Consider the following 13,029-nt stretch of genomic DNA (forward strand, 5'->3'; position numbering starts at 1 on the left):
GGAAAGGGGGGGTAGCCAGGGGTAGGGGCAGGGAGCAGTGAAATTAACCCACAGGGAGCACACTTTTTGCTGTTGCTATTTGAACAAATTCCCCTCTCTTATTTTTTCTGAAGTTGAGCATTCAAAAAGGCTGTGTCGTCTGGAGTTCAGTCTGTGTTCCCACCACTAAGTGTTTAGACCTCAGATCTTAGCTCAGCTCTGTAAGCTTGAGCAAGACCCCCTAACTTCAAGCCTCAGTCATCCAATGGGTACAATGGGGCGGAAAGATGAAGAACAAGACCTCCCGGCAGGAACTGTTATGAGGATGAGGTGAGATAGGCCCTGCATTCAGCAAGCATCTATTAAGCACCACTGTGGACCAGGCACCAGGCTAGGACATAAGAGGGAATGAAACAGACATGACTCTTGTCTCCACAAAGCCTGGTAATAGCAGGGGAGATGGGTGGGAAACACATCGAAAAGAATCAGAAAAATTCTAGAATCTGGTGAGTGCTGGGGGCTGAATGGGGCAGGGGCTGCAGAGAAGAGCAGGTGGTGGGAGGTCTAGGGGCCACATTCCAGGGTGAGTCCCATAGGGCCTGACATGTGACAGGTGCTCAATATACGAAGAGTGTCAGGACTGAAGCCCCTGAGAGCTCCCAGAGAGCAGCAGGAACCCCACCTATTTCAAGCCATCCTACCAGGTCCTAAAAGGCAATTTCTCTTCTGTAGAGCAAGTGCCTGGAGCCCAGACTGAAAAGCCTCAGTTTCTAGAGAGACTCCATTCACCACTCCCCACCTATAACGAAACCCCAAATGGTGCCAGAGGGATGCCTGGCAAAGAAACTAGGGACCCGCAAAAGCCACTGGGTGCTCCAGTCCTGGGGACCCACCTGTCCTGAGACCGACACAGCGCAGCCCTGCTCCTGACACGGTTGGAGAAGGCGGATCTAAAGCATTGCAACGTGTAGATCCAGCACCCAGATGTCCTCAGGCAGTCAACCTAATTAATATGGACCGATGAACGGTTAGTCTGAGTCACAGAGTATTGCAATAGTTTCTGTATCAGGAAGCAGTAAAAGTTCCACCTGAATCCAGAGTGAAGGTCCATGGGTGACCTGCTTTAACAAGCACATAAAAAACTGGAATCGGCCCCCGGGGTAAATCAAACCTCTCATGCCTTCTTCCACAGTGCCCCAGGAAGTTCTCAAAGATACTTTCTAAGGCACTTGATATCCTCCTGGCTCCTAAAAAATAATGGAAAACACCCCCCTTCAACCATTTATAGGGCCCAGACATGCTTGGCCAACACTGTAGAAATGGCATAATGTAAACTTCAGCTCACTCCCTGTTCCCCATTATTCGCTGTAGTGGGACCGAAATTAATGGGGACTTTCTATCATTAGTTCAGACGGCAACCCAACACTCCAGCCGTTTCCCCACTTGGTGCCCACAAAGGCTACTCCATCAGGAACAGACAAGTCCATCACACATTGAGTCAGCCTCTATCTACTCTGCTCCAAAAATCCTCACCTACTGGCACATTGGTCTATATTTTTACAGTATATGGACCCATTACCAGTAACCCAGCTTCACAAGAAGGGCTCTCCAGAAAGGATAATGCAGAAGACCAACGTGAGAATCCATTCGGAAAATGTTCAGTAACAAATGCCAAATATAAGATGCTAAGTGCCCACAACTCCAAGCATGTAAACGTTTGTTATCCTGTGGGCAGGGACTGGAGGGGAACAAAGAGCAATCAGACAGCTGCTGGGGGTGGGAGCATCGGCAGAGAGGACCGGATCTTTGCTTGTTTCACTTCGTGTCTTAAAGACGCAATGTCTGGTGACTTGTGGGTTTAAGGTCGGTTTCTCTGCAGACACAAAGGAGGGAGAGGGAGATGGAGAAAGAGGGAGAGAGAAATACAAACAGGTCTCAATGGAGTTACCTTCGGTTCTGGAAGCCCACACTTCAACAAGCCCTCCTGGACCCAGCACTGCCACTCCTGCTGAGGCACGAGGAAACCTCTGGAAGCCAGTGTTCGTCAGTGCAGACAGGCCTGTCCAGGGTGGAGGATCTGGGCAGCTTCCCGGTGAATGCCATCACCACCATGCTGGTAGGAGGCTCCCCTTGCATGAGGAGCATCCCCACCGCAGAAACTGTCTAGACCTGACCCCACTCTCCCGGAGTCTGATGGAACAAGGCCATGCCCCCACGCCCACCCCAACCGCCACAGCAAGAGCCCGGAGCTCACTCCACCAGAGGGCAGTTCAAAGAAGGACCACATTCGAGGAAACTAAAATGTGACAGAAATGAACCTATCTATGGAACAAAAGCAGAATCGTGGACCGAGAGAACAGACTTGTGGTTGCCAAGGTAGGGGCGGGGGGCAGGGAGACGGAGGGATTGGGAGTTGGGGATTAGCAGATGCAAACTCGTGTATAGAGAACAGATAAACAATAAGGTCCTACTTTACAGCACAGGGACCTTATATTCAATATCCGGTGGTAAACCATACTGGAAAGGAACGTACATACCTGAGTCACCTCGCGGTACAGAAGTAATTAACACAGCATTGTAAATCAACTATACTTCAGTAAAAGATGAATAATAATAATAGAAAGGGCCACACTCGAGATGAACCCCACAAACATTGTCCCCTGAGCTGGGCTTTCCAGGCACCCCGGCTGGGGAGGGTTGTGCTGCCTCCGCATTCCGGGGGGACAGCCCTCTGCAGGAGAGCTTCTTGTTCACACCCAAAGCCGGATTCCAATGGACAGATACACTGCCCTCAGGCCTCAGATCCTCAACAGCAGGGAGGTTCCACCTTCTCTCAAAACAAGACTCATTTGTTCCCTCAGAAGCATCTGCTGAGCACCCAGAGCCTGCCGGGCCTCACAGAGCAGGGTCCTCTCGATCCTTGTCTGAAACGGTCTTTGTTGGGCTGCAAAGTGTCCACCCTTCCCTCCAGAGTCTGCTCCATGGGGGCAGCGATGCCCACCTGCATTGTCCCTAGTACTGCGACCAGGTGACCAAGGATGAGCGTCCAGCAGAGACCCCTGAGGCTGGCCTAGGAGGGCCTGCGGTTGCATTTTTGTACCATTTCCGAAGTTTTAAAGCAGAGGCCAATTTTTGAAGATGTTAAACTAAAGCTCAACGTATAAAACAGATTTTTTAAGGTACCAACTCTGTCTGGAGTGGGTTTCAGAGCCCCTCAGTCAGCCCCAGAGACACCTCTGAGGACGCAGTTTGAAAATCACCACATGATCCAAGGATATTTGGAGGCGTCCTCGGTAGGGACCTGTTTTGAATAAGCGAAAGTGAAAGTCGCTCAGTCGTGTCCGACTCTTTGCGACCCCATGGACTATACAGTCCATGGAATTCTCCAGGCCAGACTATGGGAGTGGGTAGCCTTTCCCTTCTCCAGGGGATCTTCCCAACCCAGGGATCGAACCCGGGTCTCCCACACTGCAGGAGGATTCTTTGCAAGCAGAGCCACTGGGGAAGCCCAAGAATACTAGAGTGGGTAGCCCATTCCTTCTCAAGGGGATCTTCCTGACCCAGGAATCGAACTGGGGTCTCCTGCACTGTAGACAGATTCTTTACCAACTGAGCTAACAGGGAAGCCCTGTTTTGAATAATATGCACACAATTCCCAGTAGTATATCCTGTCCCTGAGTAGTCCTAAGAACGGGGGGAAATAACTCCTTGCATCTCTCTTCCACGTTCGGGGGACCTGCCCAGACTGGGTCATGCCTTGACTGGGTGGTAATGAATTTCTCAGGGATGCTATTAGGCGAGGCTGTTTCCTGTACTCTTTCAAGGAATCTCTGACTCCTGTCCAATGCTCCAGGGTTTGGGGGTATTCCTGGTTCCCATGTCCCAGTGGAGGTCGTTAGTGGGGTCCTGTCAGGAAGCAGGCAGAGGAGCTGGTGGATAAAGATGCATCGATAAAGATGGCTGGAGACCCTGCAAATGGGGCTGCCGTGGTTTCCGCCAAAGTCTGAGGCTGTGAAGAAAAGAGACCGCCACTGGGAAGACAGTCCTGCCCAGGACCAAAGGACAAATAGCTACCATTTAAAATTGCCAATACAGACTCCCACATATAGCCCCAAAGCCTCCCAATCTCCCTTCTCCACCTAGAAGCACCACCATTCTCAAAAGTGTGCTAACAGACGTAAGAATCTCCTTGATGTTGAAGAACTGGAGGAGGGAAGAGTCTGGGTAGTGCCAGGAATGGCACCTCATTCCAAGAGCCACAGACACTCAACAAAGCATCACTCAGTAGTGGAACTGAGAAGCCCTGCTTTAACAACTACACGAGAGCAGTGTGATAGAACATAAAAAGAATAGCTTTTAATTATAAGATCGATTAACTGTTTTTAAAATATATACCAATAGTTCACTCTCTTATAGTTAAGATTTCACTTCAGTTCGTGGCTAATCAAGAACTACACCAGCATCGACTATTTTCTCAAGCAGAATGAGAGTCTGTAGCCCAAGATGCTGAGGAGGTCCTGATTCCGTCAGCAAACTGCTATGTGACCTGGGTTAAGTAATCATCTGTCTGTCTCAATGCCTCAATATTTCCCCCCAGGAAATAAGACGACTGGAAAATCCAACTGCATAAATCCCTTCCAATTCTGATTCTAAGCATCTAAGTTGGCCATCTCCTCTGCCAATGACAGAAATATTAACAAATTCCAAAATGACTGGGATTTGGTTTGCTGAGTCCCAAACAGTTCAAAACTTTGCATCTTTCCTGGGTCCATTGTTTTTGATATCGATTCCCTTTAGAGGTTGAGAGTGAGGACTTGGCCCATCCAGGGCTGTGCAGGTACAGATGTCACTAGAGGAAAAGTCATAGCAAAGTTCCCCAAACACTCGGCTATCAAACTTCCAAGACAGCCTGACAGGTAGAGGGAATAAGACTTTGAGTCCCAACCTACCTCCCACCAGCAAATTTCCCTCCCAAAACAGGTGTCAGATCCTCCTTGGAGTATTTGTTGGAGATTTAGGTCCTATCCCCACAAACCAGCACCCAAGAGGTTGCATCAACAATCACAATAGAAGAAAGTGTCTCAGGATAGCTATGTAAGGAATACAGATGCTCTGACCTCCTTGCTCAAAGCCTGGGAAGATGTCAACCCTAACGGGATAGCATGGCTGCCACATTCCAGGGAATACACATGCCCCCATTCTCCTACCCCTCACACCCCATATATCCCAGACACATGAACACACTTGACTCATGAAGTCTTAAATCGTTCCTAGAAACTGGCCTTGTCCACCTTCTCTGAGGCAGCTGGTAAACAGAACACAGGGCCATCGTCAGGTCTAGCTAAAACTGCTCACAGCCACCCTTCTACCCAGAGAAGCAGAGGCCAAGTGCAGAGGCGGAACCAGGTCCCTTTCTGCAGGCGCATCTCTTGGCTTCTGAAATTCTCCCCATCCCATCGTTAGCCCTGCCTCAGAGCTCACTCCTTCACACAGCTTTCCACACTTAAGCTGCTTAACTTTGCACTAATAACCTCTTAATTGCTAGGTTTCCAAAAGGCCTTCCAGAAATCCAGGGTGCAGACCCACCCACCTAGGGGTCATGGATCACAGACAGCAGTTTTGGGGAGCAAGGACAGGGTACCTCCACCTAACTCCTGCTTGCCGCAAAGCTGTTGCTTTTATTTTTAATTTTATTGAAGAGGGTACCCAAGACACCACAATAAAATGACATTAACTGTAAAATTACATTATTAATTCTTTAATCTCACTTGAGGCTTCAAGCTGTTGCTATGTCCAATTACCCGTATAACCACCTGTCAGAATCCCAGTGCTATTTAACATTACCTCCAGGACAGCGGTGGGCCCGATGGTCCGTCAGGTCTGCCAGAGACTCAAAGTCCTGCTGACAGTGATCGCAGGTGTAAATTGACTCATCCTCCATGTCTTCATCGTCCTCATTTCTCTCCTCTTGACTTGTCACGCTGTTCCTGTCTTCCAGCGCACGGCTGGTTTTTCGATCACACTCCGGCTCTCCTTCTAGGCCTCCTGCCAACAGGAAGAATACAGTCCATGTCAGCTGACAGGGTCTGGGGAAAGCATTGTAAAAGAAATCGCCCCGCATTTATGAAGATACATTTAATTACTCTACCTCCCAGGGTCCATTATCCTCGACACCTCTCAGTATATTAATATATGGGTTTTTGTAGCATGTGGTGCCATAATTCTCAGCTAGCTTATTTAATTCTTGGTGCAAATCTTCTAGAGGGATTTCCTGTCATCTTCCCTCTGTGCGTGGATGCTGGGGGTCGTGACCCGTTAGGGAGGTGAAAATGCCTTAGCATTTTGTCTCCTAAAAACTCAATTCTCTCACACACCTCTCTAGTGTTTTGATCAGCTATTCCTAATGCACAAACTTTAAGTTTCCCCTAAAGCCTTGTGGTTTAAAGCTGAGAGATCTCTTAGCCAGACTAACCCTCCACACAACATGCCTCTCAATGTGGTGAGAGGTTGGCAGTTCTTTGTAAAGACGTCCTGATTCTGAAATCAAAGAAGCACATGTGTTTGCAGGACCAAGGACAGTCAAATTGCTGCTTCAAAGGCACCTGAGCCCTCACTTGCACCCCAGTATCAGCCTAGAAAGTGAGAACCAGCCTTGGAATCATTTGACCAACTTCTTTAAAATAAAATACCAAGTCTACGCTTAGCACCATGCAAACCAGTGGATAAACTGTACAGAAAACTGAACTCATGATTAATGATCATGATAACGATGCTTTGGGTTTGCATAGCATTCTGTGCATTTTCAAAGTCACAAATACACACATGTAGCCCCATTTCACAGTCTTACACATCCCAGAGCTAAAGGGGGCTCAGGTGGTCATCTGGTTCCACTCTGGCACTGCCCCTCCCCTGCAGAGAGGGGCAGCTTTGTTATTCCCCTTTCACAGGTAAGGCACCTGCCTTCAGCCAGGGGGCTGTACCATGCCTAGCCCCTGACAGATGTTGACCTTGACATCCTGACTCCTAACCAGTGTACTTCCCCACGGAGCAAAGACTCAATCTGAGAGATAAACAGGACCCAACAAGAACTTGTAAACCGAAGTGCAAAAAAATACATGGCAAATATTACATACAAAATATATCAGTCATCCCAATAAATGTCAGTGGATTAAACTTGCCCATTAAAATACAGAGACTTGGAATCGAAAATCAAAGTGCCTGTCATCTCTTCCCACAGTCTGTCCTGGGAAACAGATCAACCTGTGCAGAAACTAGCGCTTATTTAAACTAAAGAGAGAAATCTCTACTACATGTAAAGTCACTGATGCAAACATACACTCATATGCAAAGGTGTGTGTATGTATGTGTGCATGTGTATGTATGTGTGCCTGTGTGAGTGTGTGTGTGTATATTGCCCGTAACATCACAGTAACAGAAAAAGCCTTTGGCACACAGCCTGTAAACCCCCAAGGACTGGTCGCCAAAGGAAGAAAGAAGAACAAAGCAAAGAATGCATTCGATTTGAGGTGGAAGCCACGGTCCTACAAATATTTCAATTTAGAAACAGATAATGTTATAAGGGCTCCGATTCCCCCGTCCGCACAGAACGCGCACTCCCAAGCACCCGACATCAAGAACCTACAAACACAAATCAGCTCATTGGAGAGCCAGCTGCCGCCTTCCGTGGCGGGGAACGTGGCGTGACACGCCGCTTGGAGCTGCACAGAGGCAGTAAAAATCAATGTTTCCATTTGTGGCCCATCAAAACATCTCTCTTCTTACCAATTAAGGGATGTACAATTTTTAGGTCCTTTTATTATCAGAACACGCCAACTCCCGGCAATACAGAAATCCCATTAAAAGCCAGGCAGCATATTTATCTCAGGAAATCTGATCTGCTGCTGCGGCGACGGCAAGAAATAGAAAGCAAAGAAATGAGAAATATCATTTGGAGCCTTCAATATTATAAGTCATCACACAGCCATGGTTACACAGTCAAGCTCCCGTCTCTGAAATTCCTAGTTTACAGTCTCTTCCTTTAACAACAAAAAAAAAAATGTTCTGAAGGGGGGAAAAAAGAACCATAATTCCCACTTTATCTACTACACCAAGTCTCCAGATAATAAGTTACGTTCAGCACCACGCCGGTGCTACTTTACTTAACACACAGTTTAATAGACATATTTAAATTATCCCCTTGTTATATTTTTTTTGCCATATTTACTTGGCAGCACTTTCCATAATAGCTCATCTAATCCACAACTGGAACCACAAACATTACAATGCATTTGATCTCTTTAAATCTGGTACATCCTGTTGACTCAGGAGCAGATAAATCAGAATGTCAACTCGTGGGTTTTTATAAGGCAAAAACCCATAAAGTCATCCAAGAGTATAAATCTGTTTTAAGGAACTGTCACCTCCCCACCGCTGTCTCCTAAATGGGAAGGCAAGGCGGCCACATAGAGAGGGGCAGAAGACGGGAGGTGGGCGACATGGGGACCCCATACCCCGAGGTCCCGGGGGTCACACAGCCTGAAGTACTGTTAGAAGCGGGACTTCCCTGGACACCCAGTCCCCGGGGGCCCCTCTGCTGCGTCAACAGAACCAAGACCTCGAGAGCAGGAAGCCCTCCATCCTGCTCGAAGATTTAGTCTGTAAGGCAATCTCGTGTGACCCAGCCTCTGAGCCTCACGATCGGGAAAAATGGTGTTATTTTTCCAGCTTTCCTCAGAAAACTGAGGCTCTGAGAGGCCACCCAGAGCCACATAAGAGATTGAACCTACAAGTTCTGACGTGGAGTCACTCACCCTTCTCCAGGCCTGGACCCCAGACCCCCAAGGCCAGGAGACGAGAGCGCTGAGGTGCCAGTGTCCCTGGGGCACCCTCTGGGTCTCTTCTTCCCAGGCCCACCCTCAGCGGCTGCTCAGTGAGCCCCTGGGGCCATCAGGAGCACACCTTCCCCGCTCCCTTGACCCGGCTCTGGCTCCTCGGGGGTGGCCCTGCTGGCCCATGTCCCGCCCTCATCCAGCCAGAGACCCCCGAGGGTCCTGACTGAGAGCGCAGAGGGACGCAGAGCCCAGCAGCCGCCGCCAGCCCTCCCGAGCCCCCACCCCAAGGGCTGCCTCGAGTTTCCATCGTGGAAACCTTGAGCCTAAGCTACAGTTGACCCCAGGTCCCTGCAACCACCAGGGCCCCCAAAACAACGTCAGTAGAGCTCATTTCTCCCCCCACCCTGGGGCTGGGAAGGACTTCGCGAAAAATGGGCCGCTGGGGCCTTTCCCTCCAGCCTCACCCAAGTTCTCTAGGGGACAGCCAAGGAAGGCCTAAACTAAACAATTTCCAACAGGGCCCTCTCCCCAGGGCCACGAGCTCGGGACAGGAAACAGAATCAGCGCCAAGCAGGCCGCCCTTCCATCCATTAATAGAGCTCCCGACCTGCCGGGCCACACACTGCACCTCCGCTAACTCACAAGTGGGTGTCTTCCTGTGTGCACACCACCATCTTTCTGCCCAGGGGTCCACCCAGAGCAGCGAGCATCACCAGCCGACCTGGTGCCCTATGAACGGGGCACCATCACAGCCCCATCTTCCAGCTGAGGAAGCTGGGACTCTGTAAGGTGATGATGCTTCACCAAGGCCACAGGGGCAGATTTCAAAGACAGCTGTTACTGCTGTTGTTCAGTCGCTAAGTCACATCCAACTCTTTGCGACTCCATGGGCTTTCCAGTGAGTCAGTTCTCCACATCAGGTGTCCAAACTGTTGGAGCCTCAGCTTCAGCATCAGTCCTTCCAATGAATATTCAGGGTTGGCTTGATCTCCGGGCTATCCAAGAGACTCTCAAGAGTCTTCTCCAGCTGGGCCTGACTCTTAACCACTCTGCTACATGGTCTCCCCACAGCAGAGCCTCGGTGGAAAAGGGAGTCTCAAGTGTCAAGGAACCGTCCGACCTTCCAGAGTCACCTGCAGGGTCCTGCTGGCGACCCCCAAGGCCCAGCAAGGGTTCTGGGTGTCTCCACTTGTCTCCACAGCCACACAGACCTTTGTTCCATCCCTTAGCTTCAAGTGTATTTACCCAAGGGCTTCACACTCCCGCTCCGCTGTAACTCTTCACCCACCTCACTCCCCGCAGACCTGAGTATCAAGGCCACTCAGATCCCCATCATCCGTTCTCCAAGGTCCCCTTTCCTTCACTGTCAGCACACTTAGCTCCCAGTTCCCTCACAGGCTGATTTTTCACTCTCCGCCTCCCATGGCAGCCGCACTTGTCCTGGATGGCAGCAACGACTCCCATCCCATGTGCTCCTGTGGAGGAAGACTTTGCCCTCTCTCATCAAAAAAGGGGACCCAGGGCTTCCCTGGTGACTCAGTGGGAAAGAATCCGCCTGCCGATGCAGGAGACACGGGTTCAGTCCCTGATCCGGGAAGACCCCACATGCCGCGGAGCAACTACTGAGCCTGTGCCTTACAGCCCAGGAGTCACAATTACCAAAGCCCACGGTGCCCCAGAGCCCATGCTCTGCAACAAGAGAAGCCACCACAATGAGAAGCCCACGCACCTCAACTAGACAGTAGCCCCCACTCACCGCAACTAGAAGTCCATGCAGCACTTAGCACAGCCAAAAATAAATAAATAAAAGTTAAGAAAAAGAAGAAGAAGAGGGATCAACGTGTTCCCCCACACACACACAATTCCTCTCTGGCCCGGCTGGCCTTGGTGACTCCTTCCAATGCTAGAAACTAGAATGCAGCCTCCCCTGGGTCTCCTGGGACACAACTCCTGAGAACCCAGCTGCCCTACTACGAGAAGCCGAAGCCACATAAAGAAAGTGTGGGTGCTCCAGGCTGCCAGCACCCTCTGCGAGCCCCAGGAATGAAGCATATTGGACACCTAGCCCAGACAAGACTTCAGAAGGCAGCAGCCCCAAGAGCCACGTGACCACAACAATATAAGAACTCTTCTAAGTGAAAGCACCAGCTGAGTCCAGTCTCCCGCTGAACTGTGTGCAGCAATAATTGCTGCTTTAGGTCATTGAGTTTTGGGGTACCTCGTTACATAGCCATTGATAGCTGCAACGTGTCCCCATAAGCTCACGAGGCAGGAGCTCTGTTTGTTTTGCTGAGTACTGTCTCCCCAGCCCCTAGTACAGACACATAGTAGATGCTCAGTAAATGGTGAATGAATGAATGAATTGATCTCAAAGAAACAAGACTCTGAGTGTCAATATGGATAGAAGCAAGGGAAGAATAAGTGGTTACAGGGCTGTTTATTGTGTGGTAAGTATTGAGTTCAACCATATGAAGTTGCCATCTTTGTGGGTCAAAAATGCCAAATACTGGCAATCTCAAATGGTTCAACCTAACATATGATGGGGCCAATCTGTTCTGCCAACTTCTTCAAAGCAGGAAGAAGAAGGTACACCTACACAGGCTAATCCCTCCTACACCACACCAGAGTCCCTGAGTCCCAGATATGGGCTTGGGGAACCTTCTATGAACAAAGAGCGGCAATAACAAAACACTCCACCTTTACTGCCTTTGATGAGAGAATAGTGCATTTCCCCACCCAAGCCAGATGCTGCCTCCCCTGGCACCCTGAGTGATGCTGGTCACCTCGGGTACCTTCTACCTTACATCCTCCCATCCCATCATCACAGTAAGCCTATGGGGGAGATACAGTTAATATCTCCCCTCTCCAGAGGGGGAAGCCAAGGCTCAGGACCACACACAATCATGTACACTGGGAAGGGCAGAGCCTGGAATCGAACTCAGGTCTTCTGCCTATAATCTTGACTCTTAACCACTACACGGGAGGGCAAAAAAGAGAATGCCCGTGAAAGCGCTGAGCAGGGGACAGCTGGCTGAGTCCACTGCCAGAGAAAAGGAAAGGGGAGAGGCCCCGGGGTGCCAGGCTGCCCACAGGCTGCCAGGTCTGGGAACAGGACATGTCCTACCTTCTCAGCCAGGCTTCTCGAGCTCATGAGTCAGGACGGTCAGGGCCTCGGCGCTTCCCGGGGCCAGCTGAGAGAGGCTCAGCCTGAGAACACCCATGAGGGTCTCTTCCCTCTGGCCCCAGTCCCCTCCAGCACGAGAGTCAGAAAGAACCTCATCTCCTTCCTGGGACTGACCGTGGGGAATGACCCGCCATCAAGGGTCCTGGGCACCCTGAAAACCAACCAGGGACCACTGAGGGTCCCGCCTCTGGGGTCCCAGGGCTGAGGACCTGCCCAGTGAGGTGGAAGGCCAGGAGCAGTCCCCACACGCCCAGGATACAGAAAACAAGGGAAGAATATGAGAGCCATGAGACACTCCAGAAGCTACAGTCACACCCGTTCATCTGTGCTCACCTTCATTCACCCGAGACGCATTGATTAGGCACCTACCGTGGGCCAGGCATAACAAAAGTGTATTTGCAACAACACACAGGCTCCTTCATCTCAGTGGCCTCAAAGCCATACAAGGCCTGGCACAGAAAAGATAGTTAATCAACATGAGGTGGGTGAAAGAGTGCCCAGAGAAGAAATAAAATGCCCCAGGGGAGGTATAGGTGGCTAAGTGCTGCAGCCTGGGCTGAGGTCACTCATCACCCTGGGTTCCAGTCTTAACTCTAGGACCACCCACTTCACCCCATGAGTGACTCTGACTCTGTCACTTGTCCCATCCAAGACTGAGTCCCTATGTGTCAGCAAGCCTGATCGTGATGGACACGGTCCTCTCCTGCTTCACAAGGTGGAGATGAACGAATGGCCATTGATCCGAGAAGACTTGTGCCTACAGTTACACACAGATACAGGTAAGCCAAGAGCCCTGCGGGGTTCTGAGGAGCTCAGGGAAGGCTGGAGCAGATGGGCAGAGGAAGATGTGGGCAAAACTGCAAGACAAGGGTTCCGGGGAGGGGCAGAGAGGGATGTGAGGGCCAGGATGGCGCCCCATGAGAGTGGGAGGTGGAGAGTCACCCCTGGAGGCCAGCCTGCCCATCTCCTAACCCAGGAGATGGCAACACCCATCTCTGCAGATATCAGCAGACGTTGAGTTCTAGGCATGTCCAG

At 50.4% G+C, this 13,029-nt stretch overlaps 1 protein-coding gene across 2 annotated transcripts in view; it reads right to left on the reverse strand.

Annotated features, from left to right (window-relative positions):
- Positions 1-13,029, reverse strand: part of ZNF423 (zinc finger protein 423) — a 343,906-nt gene that overhangs the window by 231,105 nt on the left and 99,772 nt on the right. For both annotated transcript variants that reach the window (XM_065925285.1, XM_065925284.1), the window contains exon 3: positions 5,824-6,024. In XM_065925285.1, coding sequence (XP_065781357.1) covers positions 5,824-6,024 — 201 coding nt within the window. The remainder of the gene's footprint in view (positions 1-5,823; positions 6,025-13,029) is intronic.

This window comes from Muntiacus reevesi, chromosome 2 (assembly GCF_963930625.1).
Source record: "Muntiacus reevesi chromosome 2, mMunRee1.1, whole genome shotgun sequence".
NCBI lineage: Eukaryota > Metazoa > Chordata > Mammalia > Artiodactyla > Cervidae > Muntiacus > Muntiacus reevesi.